The sequence below is a fragment of the Myotis lucifugus genome, unplaced genomic scaffold (assembly GCF_000147115.1).
Source record: "Myotis lucifugus unplaced genomic scaffold, Myoluc2.0 scaffold_35, whole genome shotgun sequence".
Classification (NCBI taxonomy): domain Eukaryota; kingdom Metazoa; phylum Chordata; class Mammalia; order Chiroptera; family Vespertilionidae; genus Myotis; species Myotis lucifugus.
Genome location: NW_005871083.1, coordinates 1,886,618 through 1,901,819, shown reverse-complemented (window position 1 = coordinate 1,901,819; position 15,202 = coordinate 1,886,618). Strand labels below are relative to the sequence as shown.

Sequence of the window (15,202 nt, the reverse complement as noted above, 5' to 3'; positions counted from 1 at the left end):
GGCTTATCCTAGTGCTCTGCAGGGTGAGCCTGGAGTTGGTTACTTCACTTTCTAAAGATCCCAGTGTCTTTTGCTCCGAAGCAGGAATTAAATGCAAGCATTTGGGTATGCATCTGAGAAGTGTGATGGGCAGGTAGGCACAGCCTCCTTGTGGATGAGACTGTGTCAGCCTTGCTGTTCACCACCTTGCCCTGGGACTGACATGGTGGCTGGCACACGTGGGGGGGCACTTGGTGAGATGAGGGGAAAGGAACCTTCCTGGGAAGGGAGGGGCACTTGCATTCACTGCCCACCTACTGTGTGCCTGGCCCTGCCACTGAAGGTAGAAATGGGCTGGGGTGGAGGCTGGTGACTTTTAGACACGTTTATAGGACTGAACAGTGATGGTTCTGGGTCATCATGGAAAGGAAATAGCTCATTGCCTGGAGCAAGCGTCTGCTGACAAGAGGTCACACATGGACGTTGGCCCTGCTCGGGGTGAGCTGGTAATGGGTTCTCATGCGTGTTTTCCCCATGGAGATTTGCTGTTGTACTTTGGGTACAGATCGGCTCTCCCCAAGACAGTGGGAGAGCCAGCTCCTCACCTCACCAGGGCTAGCGGCCAGGGGATGTCTGGCCCAAGAACAACTTTGGAAGCTTCTACAGGAAACGAGCACTTTGTGGGGTGCAGGTGGAGGGGTGGACCAACTTCTGTGACACACAACCCCCCGTCCCGTGTCAGTGGCTTACACAGGAGAAGGTTTCTGTTGCTTGTATAATCCACTGATGCAGGCGATCAGCATGCAGAAGTTCAGGATGCAGCTACTGCCATGTTGTGGCTCCATTGCTCTTAGGGCAGAGCCAGCAAACTTCTGCAAAGCGCCAGAGTAAATATCTCCAGCTCGAAGGCCACAACGGTCTCTGTTGCACGACTCTGCTCTTCCATTGTAGCCCAAAAGCTCCATAGGCAATATCCGCATGAACGGGCCTGCTGTGTTTCAGTAAAACTTCCCTTACAACACAGGCTCCGGGCTGGATGTGGCTCACTAACCCTGCCTTCGGGCTTTGAGTATTCCTTGAGTCTGCATGCAACTTGCAGGAGGGAGAGCGTAGAGGATCATGCAGGGGGTGTTTCCACATTCCCAGACCAGAACTTCGGCCCTGCCTCCCCTACCTGCAGGGAGACTGGGAGAGGAACCAGACGTTGGCAAATCCATTGCAACCTCAGAAGCCTGTTCAAATTCGGCTTCCACGTATGGTTACTCCCACGCTGCCCTCTTCCTTCCTAGGATTTACCTGTTTATTTCCTTCTTGACTTATTTGTGGTCTGCCTTCGTATCTCCCTCCTCCCATCCCCTCACAGCAAAGGTGAGTTATGACCATCGCACATTCTCCATGTGACATCTAGAGCAGGCTGCCAGGAGTCTCAGAGCTGGGCCCTGTGCTGCCTCAGCCAAGGTAGTTAGCATCTGTCTTGCTAACTACTGTCTCCCTGAGCTAGAACAAGGTCTGGCACATGGCAGGCACTTAAGAAATACTGCCCCAGAACCCAACAGCTGCCCCTTCTGACTTCTGACTTGGCGGTGGCCCTGGGATAGGAGACCCCTGACCCCTGCCACCCCTCATTCGGGGGATCCTCTCACCTCCTCCCACATCCCAAGGTCAGCCCAGCAGGCCCTGCCATTAGACCTGCCCCAATACACCAGAGAGGCCACAACATCACTTCTTAATATTGTTTAATGTTCTCTTGGTGTCGGGGGTAGGGAGGGTGGGGGTGGGGCGTTCCAGCAGATTAGTTAGGCAGGTGCCCGGTGAAACTGAACTTTCCAGGGGATGTTATTCCAAGCTGGTCATTGGCAGAGTACCAGGCAAGCCTTCGGAACAGCAAGATTGGCTAATTTTAGCTCAGGGCGCCCAAATTTGTTCCCTTTTCCTTGGCTCCATCCCCCTTACAGCAAAGGTGAATGACAGTCACACATTCTCCATGTGACGTCTGGAGCAGGCTGCACTGAGGCGGGGCCCGGCTCTGTGCAGCCTCAGCCAAGGTTGCTTCAGACAACGGAGGAGCCACAGGGCCCGGGAGAAGCCTGCGGCGTCCTTGGTCTCATTCTCTTTTTAACCGACACTGTGTTCCTGGAGGTGCCCCTTGGGTAGGTGTCAAATGCTGGATGAGTCCTGGCTTTGCCACCCCTGGCTGTGTGACTTGCCACCTTAAGTCCCCTCCCTGGGCCTCTGTGTCCATAACAGCAAAATGGGCAGATTGGGTCTGGTGACCCTAACGGTACTTTTAGCTGCTCTAAGAATCGATGAGGCAGGCATTCCGGAGCTGGCAGGGTCCCCTCCTGATGGCAGTGGAAAGAGGTCACCTGCTCTGAGTCTCAGGGACTAGCTCACCTACGAGGCAGGCACTCTCTTCTCACAGAGGCAGCCCGAGGTGACCTGCGCACACCTGGCCTTCAGTCAGGTTCTGTCTGGCCTGCACAGGAGCAGAAGTTAATTGTGTTTCTTACTTGAATACCAGCTCTCCCTCCCTTTCTCGCTCTCCACTCCCTGCCAGAATCTCCTGGGGTTACCTCCTAAATAAAGGGCTCATCTGTTGTTGGAGAAAGCATGGTGTCCCCGGTTGTGATACCCAGAGAGGGACACAACCTCGCGAATGCAGCGCCTGTCCGGGAATGCGTAGCCTCGATCCAAGCACGAGGAGACATGGAGCAGTTCTATATAAAGGAGGGTGTCTATGTGTCCAAAAGCTCAAGGTCATCTACGTCAAAGCAAGGCTGGGGACGGGTTTAGATCACAGGAGACTAAAGAGACAGGACAAGTAAATGCAATATCTGACCCTATGCTGGGCCCTGTCCTGCGGGGAAAGGCTATCGAGGATATTACTAGATAAGCTGACACAACTGGAACAGACGGTAAATTAGATTAAACTATTGCATCCAAGTTAAATGTGCTGACGTGGATGATTGCACGTGTTTTACAAGAGAATCTCCTTAGGATCGGGCTTTCCTGGGCTCTCGGTCTTATAATGAAGGGCCTGGTTTACTTCAGAGCTTCCTATCCTTTCATCTTGAGGGGGAATCATGCATTCCTTTGAGAATCGATGAAGTCTCTGGACACTGCACTTTGAAACAACGTAACATGCACATTCTTTGTTGCGGGTCATCTCCAGAGGTCACAGAACCTCACGGGAACCCTCAGCTAAGAAGCCTGGGGCGGGTGGTCTGCGGATAGGCCTTCAGTTACCACGTCCTAACGTTCTGAAAGCAAAGGGCATGACGCAGTCAACTTACTCTCACATGGTCCAGAAAAGCATGCCCTGCATGTATAATAAAAAATAGAGAGCGAGCAAATGATAAAGCAAATGAGGCAACACGTTTTAAAAAGATGTGTATTCAAGTGTTCTATGTACTATTTTTGTTCTTGCAACGTTTTTGTGTGTGTGAGTTTAACATCTTTTTCCAAATAAGATGTTAAAAAATCACTTGCCTGCCTGGCCAGTGTGGGTCCATGGCTGAGTGTCAAGTTATGAATGAGGTCACAGTTCAATTCCTTGTCAGGGCACATGCCCCGGGTTGCAGGCTGGATCCCAGTAGGGGGCGTGCAGGAGGCAGCCCATCAATGATTCTCTCTCATCATTGATGTTTCTGTCGCTCTCTCCCTCTCCCTTCCTCTCTGAAATCAATAAAAATATTTTTAAAAAATCACTTGCCTGGTGCCTAAATATCATTCAATAAGTGGTGCCCATTATTAGCATTTCAATACGAGGACGAGGAGGCAGGGAGTTTAATGGTGAGAGGGGCAGGCAGCTGAAGCAGGAACAGCCATGCAGCCAGGTGCTGAGGGGCATGGGGTCAGGGTGGGGTGAGGAGCTCAGGTGGGGTGGGTAGCAACGTGGCAGGCAGCTGTTTTACAGAGATGTCAGTGAGCTATTTAAAGTTCAACGACTCACTGATTTTTGCTAAGGGAGCAATTCTATGGATAGTCAGTGGCCATAGTCTGTTTTTCCTGACCTTTCTCCTTGTTCTTACCTGCCCTTCCATGGTATAAAATGTTGCAATGAACTGTACTTCCCAGAATCATAGACTGTCCATGCTGAGAGGGCCTTTAACCACCATCTCATCCACCCTTTTCATGGGATCAATTTCCAGGCCCACCGTTATACACTGAAGGAAGGGTGAGAGTTGGTACCCAAGATATCCCAAGACAACCCTATCTACTCTGCTCAGGAAAGCATGGCAGAGTGTTGTTATAATCTTGTCTTGACTATTTTCTTTGAGGGTTTGGGTACGGTGTCATAGGAGCCTCAGAGCTGTAGCATGATATACTACAAAGAGTGTCCCGCTGGGAACCAGGAGACTTGGCCTAACTCAGTGGTCGGCAAACTGCGGCTTGCGAGCCACATGCGGCTCTTTGGCCCCTTGAGTGTGGCTCTTCCACAAAATACCGACTTCTGCGCATGGGCCACAAAGTTTCAATCACACTGTACGTGCGTGCCCACACGTGGTATTTTGTGGAAGAGCCACACTCAAGGGGCCAAAGAGCCGCATGTGGTTCGCGAGCCGCAGTTTGCCGACCACGGGCCTAACTAAATGAACTGGCTAGGTGGCCTCGGGCAGGTGGCTTTTTCTCTCTGAGCCTTGGTCTCTCCATCTTAAAATGCAAGAGGTGATCTACTTAAGAACATTTTTATTCTTTTTGTGGGGTCATGGATTCCTTTGAGGATCTGACTAAATCAATGGACACTATTTCAAAGCTGTGCACTTTGAAATGCATAATCTCCAGAGGTTCACGGATCCTCATGGAAACTCTCTGCTCAGAATGTCTTCCGACAGGCCTTCCAGTTACCAATTTCTCAAGTCCCTAAAGCCGTCAAATTAGAGTCAGTGGGTAGAGCCCCTCTTGCATTGCATTGAAGAATTAACCCATCCATTCCCAATTCACTCTTTAGGCTCAACTCTGGCCAGAGAGATGTTGAAAAAACATTTTAAAGTTATGTCTTAGAGATGTACCAATGCAACATGAAAATGGCTTGAAGTAAAGGCCATCTGCTCTTTGCCTACAGCTGGCAAATTTCTCCCTTTGGTTACAGTCACACCCATTGGCCTCAGATAAAACAAGCCCTTCTGGGAATCACAAGACTCCTTCCAGCCAATAGGGGTAAAGAGACTGCCTAGCAACTCGCTTGTCATCCCTACGATATCCAATCAGCATGAAGGAAAGTCTGCTCCAGGAGGCTAGACTAGAGCCCCCCCCCGGAACATTACTGGGAAAAAAAATAGGCCATTTAATTAAGCCCCACATATGAGCAATTGATTCCAATTTTCCACTTATAATTTAGTAAATATGTCCACTGAGTGTGTACTAAGAAACTACAGGACCTCGTAATGTTGGTGATGAGCTCACCTATTTTTCTTCCAGTCCCTGCACATTTTTGTTAAGATACCTGGTATAAAAAAAAAAAATGCCTGCTACGTAGCACAGAGGAAAATGGAGATGCCTGGTGGAAGTCAGTCCCAGTGATAGGCAGAGCTGGAGCGAGAAGTAGCCAAGTCACTCATGGGAGGTGCCATTGAGATCTCTCCCAGGTGTGCTTTGCTGGGAAACAACAGACAAGATGCCAGGATTTTCATCACCGTGTACCATGAATAACTCACAGGAGGTGGGCCCTCGTATCTCACCTGAATTACTCAATTGTTCTCTGTTCCAAACTGGTTTTCCCACATCCCATCCAATCATCATCACCCACTCCTGCAGTCCACTCACATCACTTCTTCCTTCTGCATTTCCAACATCTCCTTTCCATTTACCAAAACTTCCAAATCCCCTGCACAGCACCCACAGCCCACCACCTTCTCACCCCACCCCACCTTCCCAGCTTTGTCTCCCAAACATCCCTCCAAACTCAACCCTTCCTGTGTCTCTGTGAAGAACCTCTGTGAGCCCAATGCTCAGAATTCATTGCTCTTTCCTCTCTGGTCTCACTCAGCGTGCACTGCTTTTATCTCGAATGACTTGGTCCTACATCTGCCTCCTGACTGCATGTAAAGGGCCAAATCTGTTAGTGAATGAATGGATAAATAAATAGATACATTTAAATATAAGCTAAGGGTGCCTGTCCTCTGGCATCAAGGGCTTGGTCCAGGGGGCCGGTGAGCGGCAGATCCTAAGACTGCCCTTGTTTCCACACCGTGTCCCTGATGGCTTAGCGGAGGGTGGAAAGCCTAGGTCCCCACAGTGCTGGAGGAACCAGCAGCAGGAACAGACCTCTCAAGGGACAATGCAGAGCCCCCCAAGAGTTTGCCTTCAAGGCCAAGGACTGGATAGTTGGAGAATGTCCCACCAGAAGTCCAGTTGGCCAAGGAGGTCCTGCTGTGCTGGCAAGTGGCACCCCTGCCCAGGTCCCAGGCAACCCAGGAAGGATGGCAGGCTTGCAGCCACGGTGCCATTTAACACAGAGAACGCAGAGAGGCCAGTCTGTCCTCTTGGATAAGAGCTTCCAGAGCCGGGGGAAGGTGGCTACACCAGGAAACCATTGGTAGCCGTGAGCAGAAGAACTGTTTGCAGTGACTGGACCCTCCACTCCAGTTCCTGGCGCTGGGTGGCCAGGAAAGAGGGTCTTTGGGGATGGACGGACGGGACTCTGTAGGCTCAGTTCACAGGAGTCTGGACCCCAGCATGGGATGCTGGAGACTGCGGGGAAGGAAATGAGAATGGAGACTGACTTACCCTAGCAACACTAGGTGTGCTGAGGGAGGGGCAGGGAGAGGAGAAAAGACAAGTAACCTGGATAAGGTCAGCCTGGATCGTGGTGACCACAACCACCCCAGTTTTGTCCTTGAGCCCCTCTCAGCTTCAGAAGCTGCCCGGAGCTCCGGAAACGTACCACCATATGGTCGATGGCGGCTGTTCTCCAGCCCATGTCAGCCGAGGCCCATGGAACGAAGTCCTGGATTGAAGTCCTGGCCTGTTCATGGGGGTTTTGAGCTAAATGTATTTGATGGGGGAGGTGGGTCCCTCCAGGATCAGGTCGTCCACATCACTCAGGAGCTCGCGCTCACTGGCTGTGGCGACATTTTGCAGGTGGCGGAGGCGGGCCTGGAGCTGCTCTTGCTCCTTCTTGAGCTCCAAGTAGGAGTGCGAGAAGGTGTGGAAGATGGACGTGGCTGGGAAGGCCATGATGAGGATCCCACTCAGGATGCTGCTGAGGGCCACCACCTGGCCGGGCACGCTACGCGGGACCATGTCTCCGTAGCCCACCGTCGTCATGGAGATGATGGCCCACCAGTAGGAGGCCGGGATGCTGGTGAACTCCAGGACCCGCCCGGACTCGTTCTCGGCCACGTAGACCAGAGGGGAGAAGAGGGTGATGGCCACGCAGAGGAAGAGGAGGAGCAGGCCGAACTCGCGCGTGCAGCGGCGCACGGTGAGGCCCAGCGTCTGCAGCCCCAGCGAGTGGCGCGCCAGGCGCATCACGTAGAGGATGCGCAGCGCCCGCAGCACGCGCAGCAGCAGCCCCACCTTCTCCAGGTAGAAGCTCCCGCCAGGCCGCTCGTCGTCCTCCTGGGGCTCCTCGGACACCACCAGCGACACGTAGTAGGGCGAGAGGGCCAGGATGTCGATGATGTTCAAGGGCCCTTGGAAGAACTGGCACTTGTTGCGGGCCTGGACAAACCGCAGGCAGAACTCCAGGGAAAACCACGCCACACAGATGGTCTCCACGATGAAGATGTAGTAGCACTTCTGAGAGCACTCACCCTGGAGAGGCGACAGAAAGCAGGGTAGAGCGCGCGGCAACAGCACGGGGAATGGGGGCAGTGACCATGCCGAAGGGCGACTCCATCTGTCTATATGGACAGCAATAGCCATAGATGTTTATGGAATATTGATATATGGAATATTGATATAGACATCGATTCCACATATAGATTCTACATATTAAATATACTCTATATAGTCTATATGTACTATATACTCTCTCTTTATTCTTTGTTGTTGTTGTTAATTCTCACCCAAAGGTTTTCCACTGCTTTTTAGAGAGAGTGGAAGAGAGAGGGAAAGACAGAGAGAAATATCAATGTGAGAGAAACACACCGATTGGTTTCCTCCTGAGTGAGCCCCGACCAGGGCCTGGGCCGGGGAGGAGCCTGCAACTGAGGTGCATGCCCTTGACTGGAATCGAACCCAGGAGACTTCAGTCCGCAGGTCGCTGCTCTATCCACTGAGCCAAACCAGCTAGGACTTTATATAGTATCTGTTTATCTCAATTGAGCTGTGCTGTAGACTCTTAGTTGTCCACCAGAGCCCCCTTTTTACACAGTTATCAAGTTGTGGCTGGGCGTGTGGCTGCTCAGCTGGATCAGAGACTATTTTTCCAACCCCCCTTGCAGGTAGGTGTTGCCAAAGAACTAAGCCCCCACCTGTGGAGTGTGAACAGAAGTGAGGCATGCCACCTCTGGTTCCCGAACTTAAGATGTTGGTGTGAATTCCTGCACACGCTTTCTGCCTGTGAGCCAGGACAACCCATTTGGCCCTGCAACCCAGCTTGGAACCAGTAGATTGGACCAATGCCCCAGGGAGGATGGAGCACCAGGGCTGGCAAAAAAAATCTGGGTCTCCGAATGAGAGCTGCCCACTCACCTTGATCCCTCTCTGTGAGAGAAATCAACTTCTATTTTGTTTAAAGCCATTCTATCTTGGAGCCTCTTTGTTATAGCAGCCAACCTTCACCTTTCCCTGTATAAGCCCCTCTTGTGCACCAGGCATGTGCACAGTGCTGTCACTTAAGCCCCACGGTGATGCTGTGAGCAGGCAGCACAACCTCATTTTATGGCCCAGGACATGGTTCTGAGCAGGGAAATGACTCACTTACATAGTAGATGTCTCTCAGCCCCTACACTCTATTTTGTAACTCCTTTGCTTGCCATCCCTCATTCATTCATCCAACAATAATGTCTAAAGGGTTCACCTTGTGCCAGGCCCTGAGCTAGTCTCTGGGTGGGGTAAAGTACTAGGGAAGCAGATGTTGTTTCTGGGGGGTTGGGGCTATGGGGCAGAGAGGGCTCCCACGTCCCTAGAACGGCCCTGGTGACATGGATTGCAACTGTTCACACAATTGTCTAGGAGATCCCAGCTAGGTGGGGGCTGTTGTGGATTCATTGTTGTGCCATTCACACACCCTACCTTTGGCTTCTAACAGAGTCCCACCAGCCCCTCTGCTACTCAAAGTGTGATCCTCCAACCAGAAACATCCCCTCCCCTGGGAGCTCGTTAGAAACACAGAATCTTGGGCCCGTCTCCATCCCTGAGGAATCAGAATCTGCATTTTAACAAGACCCCGAAGTGATTTGTATGCACATTAAATTTGGTCCTGCGCAGTGGTTCCTAACCTGGGCTGCAGAGCAGAATACCTGGGGAGCTTTGAAAAGAATCCTGACGTCTGGGCTGGGACCTCAGAGATTCTGTAATTGGTCTAGGTTTGAGCCCGAGCAGTAGAATTTTCCAGTAGCCCCACAGACGATTCTAATGTGAAGCCAGAGTTGAGAACCTGACTCTAAATTATATATATTTATGATGGATGAGTAAAGGAATGACAAAGCCAGCTGCCTGAATGAAAAGCAAAATGTTGACAACCACAGTTTTCTTTGGATTAAAAAGCTCTGAAGTGGAAAAAGAAATTATTTCCAGTGCCTGGGCCCACAGGAATACTAAATTGAAATGTCCTTTATGTCTGGCCGCTGGAGAAAGAAAAACAGGCTGGTCTGTTCTGATCTTTGTCTGCCTGTCCAAGGCTCGGCAACTTTCTCTTGACTTGTGTCTGGTCTACTGAAGGGGTGGGAGGTGGTGGGAATGCTGTTGAGGGTGTGGGATCCAGAGTGTCTGTGACCAGATTCAAATCCCTCACTTCCGCTTACTCCGGCGTGTCATTTAGTCCCTCTGGACTTGCAGTTCTCTGCCCCAGAAGTTGTGATGAATGGAAATGAGGCGTGTAAAGCAGGTAGCAGGCTGTGGCACCTGCAGACACACGATACTATCTTTGTGAGATGAGTGACTGGGCACAGACATAGCCTGCCTGGTCAGTTGAAGGTAACCATATCCTCCTCCTCTTGCTGGATTCTGCGGGAACCTGAGGACATTCTCCACCACATTGGGAGGGCTTTGCCATGACTGCCCAGTTTCTTTAGGATCCTGGAGGGCACAGGAGTTTAGGATCCTGATTCAGCAATCCTGCTACAAATTTGCTGTGTGACCAAACAGCAGTCACTGTCCCTCTCTGTGCTCCAGTTTCCAATGAAGAGGTTGGAACAGAATCAGTATTTATCAAAGCTGAATTAGAACGCCCTGCATCAGAATCCCCCAGGGTGCTTTGTATTTACAAATTGTTAAGTTGTATAGCTAAATACATTACAAATGCAGGTTCTTAGGGCCCCATCACAAAAGCAAATCCCTGGGTTGGGGTCCAGGAATCTGAATTTTGGCAAAACCCGCTGTTGACTCAGAGGCACCTGGATGTTTTTCAGACTCTGGGCCAGATTCTCCCTACAAGGCCTCTTCCGTCGCTGACAGTCTGGGATTTTTCCTTCTGGCTGAAGAGCCTGCGGCAGCTGGCAATAACTAAGTGTTCCAGGCCAGTGACCCAAAGCTCAGGAAGGTGACTGAGAAGGCTCCGTGGGTCCTCTCTCTGCCCCTGGTGCTGGCGTTTGGCTATTCAGGGCACGCACCAGCCACTTCCTTCCTGCGGCCTGGCCCTGCCATGCTGGCCACCTCCCCGCACTGCAGCAAGCGCTCTCTCTGCCCAGTCACCCCCTGCATTGCGCTCTGCTCCGCATCCTTAAACCAACCTCCCAGCCCTGGTCCCAGAGAAATGCCCGATTAGCAGCCAGCGGAGGGGCAGCAGGGATTTGTGGGGCTCCAGCTCAGGAAATTATTCCCAGGCCAGTCAATATTTGAAGAAAAATAGACAGAAAGGGAAAAAAAAGTTACTTTTTCTCTCTGAGGAAGTTTCCATCGTGGGTGTTTTGTGTGTGTGTGTGTGTGTGTGTATGTGTGTGTGTGTGTTTTACAATAAATATTTGATTTTTAGAAAGGGAGGGAGAGGGAGAGAGAGAGAAACATCGATGTGAGAGCAAAATATCAATCGGCTGCCTCAGGGGATTGAGCCCGAAACCCAGGCATATGCCCTGACCAGGAATGGAACTGGCAACCTTTCCGTGTATGGGACGACACCCAACCAACTGAGCCACACCGGCCAGGGCTCTGGTTGTCTTTCGGAGGTGAGGCGAACAACTCATCCTGGATTGCCCAGAACTTTCTGGATTTGAGCGCGGAAAGTCCCAGGTCACCAGAACCCCGTCAGTCCTGGGCAAACCAAAATGGCTGGTCACCCTCTTGGGGGGGTCTTGCCACCAGCAGGAGTGAGGTGTGCTCTGAAGGAGAACGTGAGTGAAGGAGAACGTGAGTCAGCCTGAGAAGGCTGGAGGTGTGAGCGATGCAACCACGTGGGCGATTCTCACAGACAGGATGTAGGGCAAGACAAGCCAGATGTATATCTCCATTTATGTGAAGTTCAAGGACAGGCAAACCTCATCTAGGGTGGGCAGCATCACCCAAACAGTAGCTGCCTCTGGGTGGGTAGCGATTGACTGTGAAGGAACATGAGAGAATTTTCTGGGGTGATGGGGCCACTCAATTGTTAAGTTGTACAGCTAAATACATTGTGTTTTTAATGCATATACATTTTACTTATAAAGCTGTAAAATAATAACATGAATGATAGTAAGCAACTGGGAGTAGGGAGGGGATGGAGAGAAAGAGAACAAGAGTGGAGATGTGTTGCTGGTCAGTGTGGCTCAGTGGTTGAACATCAACTTATGAACCAGGAGGTCATTTAGATTCCCAGTTAGGGCCCATGCGCAGGTTGCAGGCACGGTCCCCAGTAGGGGGCGTGCAGAGGCATCCAATCAATGATTCTCTCTCATCATTGATGTTTCTCTCTTTCCCTCTCCCTTCCTCTCTCTGAAATCAATAAAAACATTTTTTTAAAAAAAGAATGGCAGATGTGGACAATTGTGGAAGCTGAGTTATGGATACTTGGGTGCATTATATTATTCTGTTTACTTTGCAAACGCCTAAAATTTCCCATCATGAAAAGTTTTAAAAACCCCAAACTGGGTCAGAAATCAAAACTACAATGAGACACTTACCACTCCACACTCAGTAGGATGGCTAGGATTCTAAAGACAAAATAGAACAAGTATTGGAGAGGATGGAGAAAGTAGAACCCCAAACATTGCTGGTGGGAATGTAAAATGGTACAGCTGCTGTGGAAAACAGACTGGTGGTTCCTCAAAAGGTTAAGCATGCATTTGCTCTCTGGCCCAGCCATTCCACGCCTAGGTATATACTGGGAGGAATTGAAAAGAGGCATCCGCACCAAAACTTGTACCTGAACATCCATAGCAGCATTATTCATAACAACCCCAAAGTGGAAACAACCTAAAGGCCCATCAACAAAAGAACGAATAAACAACATTTGGTGTAATCCATGCAACGGAATATTATTCAGCCATAAAAAAGGACGAAGTGCTGATCATGCTTTAACTTGATGAACCTTGAAACCCTCATGCTCAGTGTAAGAAGCCAGACACAAAAGGCCAGATATTGGTTGTATGGTTCTATTCATAGTAAATGTCCAGAAAAGGCAAATCCATGGAGACACAAAGTATGTTTGTGGTTGCCGAGGCCTGGGGGGTGCGAGGATGGGGAATAGCTGGTTGCCTGCAGAGTTCCTTTTTGGGATGATGAAAATGTTCTGAAATGAGATAGTGGTGATGATTGCACAACTGTATACTAAACCCCACTGATTGCACTTTAAAGGGATGACTATTATAGGATGTGAATTTAACTTAATAAAAAAGAAATCAGGGTCAGTCCTGGGTGTGGAGGCAGTAGGCAGGGGTCCCTCGGCCTTGCCCCGACTTCTTGGCTCCGGAGCCGAGCTGCGCTGAAGAACTCCGGGGTCAGAGGGTGGGCAGGGCTTTCTGAGGCAAAGCCACTGTCCCTGAGGCCCATCCGGGCAGGCTGCCCGGCCGACTGCCACAGGATCAGTGAGGGCCGGTTCTAGAAGTTCCATCTGGGAGGGACTCAGCTGAATTCTTGACCTTGTAGCTTTCCCCTCGCCCTCTGCCTCTCACAGCGATGCCTGCCAGCTCCCCTGGGGAGCCTGGCCGATTCAGGCAGTGCCCACCTCCTCTTTAGCTCAGTGCTGGTCCCACAGCTCCATCCGCAGCTCAGACCTCCCTCCCTCCTGCCCGTGATCACTGCCCCCCTTTTGCCTCTGGCCCCTGGGCCTCAAGTCTGGGCTGATTCCTCTGACACTTTTCTGGGCCCGGCTGTGCTGATTCATTCCTTTCCCTGGCTTCCCCCTTCCTCTTTGCCATCTCTTGCCTCCTTTACAAGCCTTCCAGAACACTCTTCTTACTCTCCCTTTGCCTCGAGCCAAAACCCCCCTCCCCAGGTCCTCCCCATCCCCTGTATTCCCTCCTCCCAGCTGCCCCCACTCCCCAGCCCCGGGAAGGGGCTCTGGGAGTGCGTGGAGCTAAGCGGATGGGGACTGGGAACCGGGCACCGAGGGGAGAGCATGACTAGGCAGGAGCAGCAGCGTGAACTACAGACTCAGGAAAGGTGGGCCCCGTCCGGGAAACGGAGACACTCAGCGGGGAGAAGACAGAGAGCAGCGGCTGCTATGGAGCTGGGGAGGAGAAGCGGGCTCCCGCGCGAGGCTTTTTATTAAAAGGCAGGAGGTAGGCATTGCAGCCCCAATGTCGAGCTGCACCCACAGGAGGAGGGCACTGGCCATATTCCCAATGGAACTGGCAGGCATCGCTGTGAGAGACAGAGGGGGAGGGGGAGGCTCCAAGGTCACGAACTGGGCCCAGAATCCCTCCCAGAAGGAACCTCCAGAACCGGCCCTCGCTGACCCTGCAGCAGTCTCACAGCTGCCCTTGGAAATGTGGCCAGATTCGGCCACTTCTCACTCCTCTTCAGCTCAGTGCTGGTCCCACAGCTCCACCAGCAGCTCAGGCCTCCCTCCCGCCCTCCTTTTGCCTGTGATTTCCCTCACCCGTGCCTCTGGGCAGCCTGCTGCAGGTTCACTGGGTCCCCAGTAGTTCCACCTGGTCTTTTAAAACATCTCTGTGCCTCCTTCCCCGGCCCTGCACCTTAGCGAGAGGCCTGAGCCACAGCACAGGATGTGAGGGCCAGTGAGAAGCAGAGCCCCCCCGGCCCCACCCTAAGCCCCACCTGGGATCTGGGACCAGGGCACTGAGCACAGCTGCGATCCGGTGTGTGCACCACGCAAACCTCAGGGACAGGAGCGGAATCCAAGGTGGGAGGAGAAATGAGCAAAGGCTGCCAGGCAGGTAGAGAGAGCAGGTTTGTGCCTGTCACCACTGCGTCCCCAGCACACTGTGTCCCCAGCACAGAGTAGGCCCTCAGGGAAGATCTACGATTGCATGAAGGATGGCGATGGGCACGGGAAACAGAAGATATTTGAGTCAACTGGCCGCTGACTTTGCCGCCACCATTTGGGCTCCGTGGAGCTGGGAAGTTGATGAGCAAAGCAGATGAGCAGGTGGAAGGGGTGTGAGCTGAGTCCCAAACGGTGGGCAAAACAGTGGGGTTCGCTCTGTGCCAGCATAGGGTAAACAATAGGTTCAATCCTACCACCACCCTCTGGTAGCTGTTACCGTTATCCACTCTGATAGCTAAGGAAACAGAGGGACTCATCCAAGGGCAGAGCCAGGGCGCGGCCGAGCTGGGATGTGAACCCAGGACTAGCAACACAGAGACCCGGCTCCTTTGCATGATGAGGTCCTCTCTGTCTGCAGCTGTTGGGATGTCTCAGCAACAGCAAAGAGGAAGAAAGAGGTCGAGAGAGGAGGAACGAGTGTTCGGCTGCAGCAGACAGTGACCTTCAGCTCCCCCAGAGGGAGGGAAAGTGCTCTGACCAGCCGACCTGCCCGGCGGCGAGGGCTGAGGCCACGTGGAAGGGCGCTCAGTGAATGGCAGAGTTGACCGTCTTTGCAGAGGTCGTGGGCAGAGGGAAGGGGAGAACCTGGGAAGCTGCAGCACTCATCACCAAATGGAAGGACAAGCAAATCGTGGCGTAACAGTGAAGTATTATTCAGCTACAAAAAGGAGTGAGGTACTGACATGCTACATG

General features: G+C 51.9%; 1 protein-coding gene across 1 annotated transcript in view; it reads right to left on the bottom strand.

Annotated features, from left to right (window-relative positions):
- Nucleotides 1-6,966: 6,966 nt before the first annotated feature.
- The window catches only part of KCNG4 (potassium voltage-gated channel modifier subfamily G member 4), an 11,929-nt gene continuing 3,693 nt past the window's right edge, over nt 6,967-15,202 (bottom strand). Inside the window, exon 2 of the mRNA XM_023752538.1 lies at nt 6,967-7,737. Within this exon, the coding sequence (XP_023608306.1) occupies nt 6,967-7,737 (771 nt within the window). The remainder of the gene's footprint in view (nt 7,738-15,202) is intronic.